The sequence below is a fragment of the Onthophagus taurus genome, chromosome 2 (genome assembly GCF_036711975.1).
Source record: "Onthophagus taurus isolate NC chromosome 2, IU_Otau_3.0, whole genome shotgun sequence".
Lineage (NCBI taxonomy): Eukaryota > Metazoa > Arthropoda > Insecta > Coleoptera > Scarabaeidae > Onthophagus > Onthophagus taurus.
The window spans coordinates 1,089,045-1,096,757 of NC_091967.1; the positions used below are offsets into that span (position 1 = coordinate 1,089,045).

A 7,713-nucleotide genomic window follows, 5' to 3' on the forward strand; every position below is an offset into this window, starting at 1 on the left:
TTCTGTTTTCTTTTTGAAATTCTGCTGATAAAGATTTATTTTATTTTCTTGTTTACGAACTTTGCTGTTTTTAATTGCAATTTGAGCAAGGGTTATCACAATTTATATCGAGGTCACAGTCAAAAATAAAAAGAGAACCTTGGGTTTTTTGCACGTCTTTATTTAATTGGGAAATCCCGCTGTAGTTATTAAACATACAAATAAAGTTAATTCCTTAATCTTTTCTTACTTAGTCTTCGTTAAAAGTTCTTGAAGTGAAGTTCATTGATTTAAAGAAGAATGCATTTTCAAAGCGTTATTATTTTGGTGGTTTTATGCGGAGTTTTTGAGTCAAATCAGTCAAGACCTGGTAAGTTTCAATAGAGATAACAAATTTAAATTGATTGGGAATTCATTTATTAGATTGCCCAAGGATTTTGTATAAAGCCGATTGGGGTGGAAGAGCCGCTAAAGGAGTCGAACATACAATAATCCCAGTTAAATATGTTATTATTCATCACACAGTGACACCGTCATGTTCAACGGAAGAAATTTGTTCAGATCTTGTTACAAATATTCAAAATTACCACATGGATGAATTAAATTGGCACGATATTGGCTACAAGTAATTCAAATTTTAACTAAATATAATGTCCTAAATGAAAATACGTTTAAAAAATTTTTTGCATTTTCAGATGACTCATATAAGTAGTTTTTGTACGCGACTTTTAGTTTTGAGAAATTTATTCTAGCTTCAATCTACAACAAATTTGTCCATCAGTTTTTTTGCATATAGCACATTAACTCTTGGCTGAATACCAAATGAACGCAATCTGCATCATAACTTGATGCTGTCTTATTTTGCGAAGTCTCTTGCCCATCGCCACTATAGACCAGCAATCTGTCTCTGAGACTGATCCCCAGTATTGCCTTCTTCATGGCAGTTTAGTCAATCCTCAGCCTGTTGATACTTTTTTTCAGAAACGTGGTAGTATCATAGATATTGGCTACAAGTAATTCAAATTTTAACAAAATATAATGTCGTAAATGAAAATATGCTTAAAAAATGTTTTGCACTTTCAGATAACTCATATAGTTTTTGTACGCGACTTTTAGTTTTGAGAAATTTATTCTAGCTTCAATCTACAGGAAAATTGCCCATTAGTTTTTTTGCCTATAACACATTAACTCTTGGCTGAATACCAAATGAACGCAATCTGCATCATAACTTTATGCTGTCTTATCTTGTGTCTTCTCCATGGCACTTTAGTTAATCCTTAGCCTGTTGGCACTTTTTTTCAGGAACATAGTGGTTTCAAGGCCATATGTTATTACCGGTAGTACAAAAGATTCGCACTTTCCATTTCAGGTTAACAGGCATAGCTGGAGTTTTACATTACATTACATTACATAGAATACATATCGGGTAGGCGGACCAACCAACCTTGCACCGCGACCCTAAGGATCTATTGTACCCCGATAGATATCGTTATCAAATTTCACCGTGCAGTCCAATGCTCTTAACGAACATTAATACCTTGCTCGGCGAAAGGTCATTCAGATCTTTTGAGGAGATAAACTGCGACCCAAAAATCGAGAATCTGATACGGTTAACGGCAGGGTAGTGGCATAAAACATGCTCAACCGTCTCTGCTTCCTCCGCACATAGTCGGCATTCAACATCGTCGGCTAAACCCAACAAGTTGAGGTGTGCTTTTAATCGGCAGTGCCCATTAGAACTTTTATGCTACTACGGGCAAGTCCTAAAATATTCCCGGGTTTGACAGTGGCGATATTGATAAACACCTTAGCATGTCTCATTCCAGGAGAACTGGTCCACAGTAGGCGAAGTCTCTCTTCAGCCCACAGTCCAATCCTATATTTGGCCATCGCAAATGATACACCAACTGCTGGTTCCGGTCCCACAAACGCTTCAGCGCTGCCATCTCGTGCTAGCTTATCTGCCGCTTCATTGCCAGCAACACCAGAGTGACCCGGGACCCAGATCAGAGAGACTCTGTTATCACAACTCAGTGTGTTTAATGTTCTCTTACAATCATTAACCAGAGCCGACACCGTTTTCACGGCTTGCAGCGCCTGGAGAGTGGCTTGACTGTCTGAGAAGATTCGTACTGTCATGTTCTTCACCCCTCTTTCAAGAAGGATTTTAGCACCCATGTCAATAGCAAATACTTCCGCCTGGAATACAGTACAGTACGTACCCAGGCTGTAGGCTTGCTTAATTCGAGGTGTCTGGCAGTATACTCCTGCTCCTACCCCTTCAGGCGTTTTTGATCCATCTGTGTACAAGCAAATGTCTGCCCTAACCAGAGAATTTTCATTTTCGATCCAGGACTGCCGCTCAGGCAGTACAATCTGGTATCGAACATTAATCACTGATAGTGATACCGCCAAATCTGACGGCATTGATAGCACAGTATCAGTGCTTATAATGTCTTCCGCAGCCCATTGGTAGGACATGTCGGAACAGTTTTGAGCATATTGCTTAAATCTGTAAATGGTTGTTCTAGCCACTTTCTCTATATGCAAATGCAGAGGAGATAGGCCAAGCAGAACCTCCATTGCTAGAGTTGGCGTTGTGCCTATCGCACCAGAGATTGCCAATCCAGCTACTCGTTGAATTCGTGAAAGTTTACTGTTAGCTGAAGTCTGGCGGACTTTCCTATACCAGGCTGCTGCTCCGTATGTGATCATAGGTCTAACCACAGTCACATAGAGCCAGTACAGTCTTTCAGGGGTAAGACCCCAACTTTTTCCACAAAGACTGCGACAAGTCCACAAGGATAGTCTAGCTTTGTGCAAAACTCCCTGCAAATGTCCATTCCATGACAGGGTTTTGTCTAGGATTACTCCTAGATATTTGACTTCCTTTGAGAAAGGAATTTCTTCACCTTGGATAGTTGGGCGGATTAGTCCATCCAACTTTCGCTTCCTGGTGAAGGGCACAACAATTGTCTTTTGCGGGTTTATTGAGAGGTCCTCTCCCTTACACCAAGCGCAAATGGTATCTAGGGTCACCTGGAGGACTTTAGATATCCTCGGCAAACAGGTTCCTTTGACCATAACGACAATGTCATCAGCATAAGCTTGTATTTCCACACCAACGGCTTCGACTATCGCAATCAGATCGTCAACTAGGAGGGACCAAAGCAGGGGAGATAACAGGGCAGCCACCTCCCGGCCTGAAGCGTATCGTATCACCGTGGAGTGAAGTAGAAACTATTCTACTATCTAGCATATTGCGGATCCAACCCGCTATAGTTGCTTCCACTCCCCTGTCAAGAGCAGCTCTTTCAAGAGATTGTGGTATTGCGTTGTTGAACGCTCCCTCTATATCCAGAAACGCACAAATCAAGATTTCTTTATCCTGCAGCGTCCTGGATACTCTACCAACTAAGTTGTGTAGAGCCAATTCTGCTGATTTTCCCGCTTGATAAGCATACTGGTGGCGACTCAGTGGACCAGATGCTGTCTTATCTTGCGAGGTGTCCTGCCCATCGCCACTATAGACCAGCAATCTGTCTCTGAGACTAATCCCCAGTATTGCCTTCTTCATGGCAGTTTAGTTAATCCTTAGCCTGTTGGCATTTTTTTTTCAGGAACATGGTAGTAGTAAAAATTGTCCATCAGTTTTTTTGCATATAGCATATTAACTCTTGGCTGAATACCAAATGAACGCAATCTGCATGCTGTCTTATCTCGTCATGAGTCCTGCCCATCGCCTTCTCCATGGCACGTTAGTTAATCCTTAGCCTGTTGGCACTTTTTTCAGGAGCGTGGCTCGCACTTTCCATTTCAGATTAACAGGCATAGCTGGAGTTTTGAGGAAGAAGCCGAATTTCCCAAACTTATGTCTTAATTTTCAAAGTTTCATAAAGCAATAAAGAAAATTAACATACAATAAAGAATTTACTAATTTTACTTTATTATTTTAGCTTTTTAATTGGTGGTGATGGAAATGTATATGAAGGTGCTGGCTGGCACAGAATAGGAGCTCATACTTATGGATACAACTCAAAATCACTAGGACTAGCATTCATTGGAACTTATACAAGTAAACAAAGTCAATTTTTATCAAAACAAATTTAAAGTTAACTGTGCAAACACATTTATTAATTTTTGATGTATTTTTCAGGTAAATTGCCAAATGAAAAACAATTAGAAGCAGCTAAAAAACTTATTAGTTGTGGTGTTGAAAAAGGAGAATTAGCGCAAAAATACAAACTGCTTGGTGGAAGAACTGTTAGTGCAACTCAAAGTCCCGGTCTAAAACTATTTCAAGAAATCAAACATTGGAAAGGATTTACAATAAATCCTTAAAGTTTATTCAATTCAGATCTATTCTTAAATTAATAGAATTCCCTTTAACCTTTATTTAGTACTAGAAATAAACATTATTTTTATAACAATTTTTAGATCTTTTTTTCCTCCAACATTCTTTCATCATCCTTTTGCATTTGTACAATTAAAATCTTTTCATCATCAGGAGTGTACTGTGATAATTTCCTAAATGGCGCATCATTTACAAAGCAAATTTCAAGACCATCAGGATCCGCCAAAATAATAACTCGAACAGTTGCCTTTCCTGGTGTGTCCAAAGAAGTTAAGGGTACCAAAATTTTCCCTTCAATCTGTTTTACTTTAGCTTCAATTACCAGTTGTTGTTCATCTGGACAAGAAAAGGCAATTCTTCCAAACGCTTCAGCACGATTTATTTTTTCACCTAAAACAAGATTCAATAATAATGAGACAATGGTGAATTTAAAATTGGTATTTACTAATTTGAATAAATTCAAGTTTAGTTTGCTTAAAACTGTATCCCAAAATAGCAGTTTTAATTTCATCATCTCTAGAATAAACTTTCATTCCCAAAATGCAATTCCAATAATTAATGGTTTCTTCTAAATTGGAACAGGAGAAAGTAACTTTATCTATTGGGTTATCGGACTGTGGCTCATCATCAATAAAGAATTTATAACCTCCAGGTGCTTCTAAAACATTTCCTTTTATAATGGGCCAAGAGTTTTCGGCTGCTCTTTTTAAAATATCTTGACTTTTGATTGTAACACCAATAAAATCATTTCCTTTATCATAATGGTGTATTGGGTAATTATAGGTAAGTTCGAATACGAAATGATCATCTTCAGGACCATACCCAACCATTGTTTTACTCCAACGATTAGCATAAGGGCTTAAAATTAAAAATTAATAAGATAATTATAAGCATTGAATTGTAAAAATACCCGTTACATGATGCTTCGCATCCATCAGCAAACTCTTCGTGTCTAAGAACTTTCATACCCAAAATATTTTTGTAAAATTCCATGGTTTTTCTTCTATCAGCAATTTTAAACACATAATGAAGAGTTCGAATTTCAGGCTTTGCAATTTTATTATCGCAACTGCACATTTTTAGAGATTTTAAAGAGAAAAAACGATTTTTAATTACAGTTTTTATAAAACTTGACGTTTTACATAAAACTCCCATTGAGTGACAATTATAACCTTCAAACAGGTGGTTGACGTTAAAGCAAAAAAATTAATAAATATAACTTAATTAATTAACAAAATGTATATAGCCGATGAATTTATAGTTTATTATTGTCGTAAACTTTAATTAATCAAAATTACATAATTAATTCCTACAAACTTTGCTACAGACCAATTTGGGTTGCCTATATTAATTTGTTTCTCCAAGGATTTTATTTAAATCTAATTGGGGTGGAACAATGAAAGAGATGTTGAACGAAAAAAGAAAATATGTTACAAAACATCATGCAATAATACTCACATGTTTAATTAAAGAAAATTGTAAAGAACTTGTAAGAAATATTCAAAACTTTCAGATAGATGTATTACAATACCACCATGACATTATTTTCAAGTAAAATAACCTTAATTATGGCACATTTTTAAGTTTTCTATTACTTTAATTAATAATAATAATTTTTAAAACAGATCCCTTCAAATAAAAATACTCCCACCTAAAAAATAAAAATATAATAATTATAATTCAAATTTTATCATCAAAACTGCATATTTTTATTAGTTTTATAGAAAATAAACGTTTCTTAATTAAGGTTTTTTATAAAATTGATGTTTTCCATAAATGTTGTATCAAATTCAATTTCATATAACCTCTAAACAGGTAATTGACATAATTGACATTTGCCACAGAAATGAAGGTTAAAAAAGCGGGAAATTTAAATTTTTAAATTTTATTTGAAAAAATTATTTGAATATACGGTTAAAATAAAATAATTTATGTGTTAATTAAGAAAATGTAATTTCGCTGAATCAAGTTTTTATAAAACTTGACGTTTTACATAAAACTCCCATTGAGTGACAATTATAACCTTCAAACAGGTGGTTGACGTTAAAGCAAAAAAATTATTAAATATAACTTAATTAATTAACAAAATGTATATAGCCGATGAATTTCTAGTTTATTGTTGTCGTAAACTTTAATTAATTAAAATTACATAATTAATTCCTACAAACTTTGCTGCAGAACAATTTGGGTTGCCTATATTAATTTGTTTGTTCAAGGATTTTATTTAAATCTAATTGGGGTGGAACAATGCAAGAGATGTTGAACGAAAAAAAAAATATGTTACATCATACAATAATACTCACATGTTTAATTAAAGAAAATTGTAAAGAACTTGTAAGAAATATTCAAAACTTCCAGATAGATGTATTACAATACCACCACGACATTATTTTCAAATAAAAATATGAAAATAACCTTAATTATGGCACATTTTTAACATTTCTATTTCTTTAATTAATAATAATAATTTTTAAAACAGATCCCTTCTAATATGCCTAAAAAATAAAAATATAATAATTATAATTCAAATTTTATCATCAAAACTGCATATTTTTATTAGTTTTATAGAAAATACACGTTTCTTAATTAAGGTTTTTTATAAAATTGATGTTTTCCATAAAAGTTGTATCAAATTCCATTTCATATAACCTCTAAACAGGTAATTGACATAATTGACATTTGCCACAGAAATGAAGGTTAAAAAAAGCGGGAAATATGAAATTTTAAATTTTATTTGAAAAAATTATTTGAATATACGGCTAAAATAAAATAATTTAAGTGTTAATTAAGAAAATGTAATTTCGCTGAATCAAGTTTTTATAAAACTTGACGTTTTACATAAAACTCCCATTGAGTGACAATTATAACCTTCAAACAGGTGGTTGACGTTAAAGCAAAAAAATTAATAAATATAACTTAATTAATTAACAAAATGTATATAGCCGATGAATTTATAGTTTATTATTGTCGTAAACTTTAATTAATTAAAATTACATAATTAATTCCTACAAACTTTGCTACAGACCAATTTGGGTTGCCTATATTAATTTGTTTCTCCGAGGATTTTATTTAAATCTAATTGGGGTGGAACAATGGAAGAGATGTTGAACGAAAAAAAAAATATGTTACATCATACAATAATACTCACATGTTTAATTAAAGAAAATTGTAAAGAGCTTGTAAGAAAGATTCAAAACTTCCAGATAGATGTATTACAATGCCACCACGACATTATTTTCAAGTAAAAATATGAAAATAACCTTAATTATGGCACATTTTTAACATTTCTATTTCTTTAATTAATAATAATAATTTTTAAAACAGATCCCTTCTAATATGTCTAAAAAATAAAAATATAATAATTATAACTCAAATTTTAT

The 7,713-nt window shown here is 33.5% G+C and overlaps 2 protein-coding genes across 2 annotated transcripts; one reads left to right on the forward strand and one right to left on the reverse strand.

The window, feature by feature from the left end:
* Window positions 1-47: 47 nt before the first annotated feature.
* On the forward strand, window positions 48-4,409 carry LOC111423526 (Peptidoglycan recognition protein SA). Its single transcript, XM_023056766.2, has 4 exons — window positions 48-349; window positions 403-604; window positions 3,936-4,054; window positions 4,136-4,409. Exons 1-4 carry the CDS (start codon window positions 280-282, stop codon window positions 4,318-4,320), a joined length of 576 nt encoding a protein of 191 aa, XP_022912534.2. The 5' UTR covers window positions 48-279; the 3' UTR covers window positions 4,321-4,409.
* LOC111423525 (glyoxalase domain-containing protein 4) lies at window positions 4,092-5,504 on the reverse strand. Its single transcript, XM_023056765.2, has 3 exons — window positions 5,244-5,504; window positions 4,779-5,191; window positions 4,092-4,723 (listed from the first exon to the last, which is right to left on the reverse strand). The coding sequence occupies exons 1-3, from the start codon at window positions 5,486-5,488 to the stop codon at window positions 4,413-4,415; spliced, it is 969 nt and encodes a 322-aa protein (XP_022912533.2). The 5' UTR covers window positions 5,489-5,504; the 3' UTR covers window positions 4,092-4,412.
* Window positions 5,505-7,713: the final 2,209 nt, after the last annotated feature.

Bases quoted from the DNA above. Each gene is read 5' to 3' on its own strand.
- LOC111423526 (XM_023056766.2), top strand. From the start codon at position 280: ATGCATTTTCAAAGCGTTATTATTTTGGTGGTTTTATGCGGAGTTTTT. The intron at 350-402 runs GTAAGTTTCAAT...TTCATTTATTAG, and splicing joins GTCAAATCAGTCAAGACCTG to ATTGCCCAAGGATTTTGTAT. The intron at 4,055-4,135 runs GTAAACAAAGTC...TGTATTTTTCAG, and splicing joins ATTCATTGGAACTTATACAA to GTAAATTGCCAAATGAAAAA.
- LOC111423525 (XM_023056765.2), bottom strand. From the start codon at position 5,488: ATGGGAGTTTTATGTAAAACGTCAAGTTTTATAAAAACTGTAATTAAA. The intron at 5,192-5,243 runs GTATTTTTACAA...TTTAATTTTAAG, and splicing joins TGCGAAGCATCATGTAACGG to CCCTTATGCTAATCGTTGGA. The intron at 4,724-4,778 runs GTAAATACCAAT...ATCTTGTTTTAG, and splicing joins ACTTGAATTTATTCAAATTA to GTGAAAAAATAAATCGTGCT.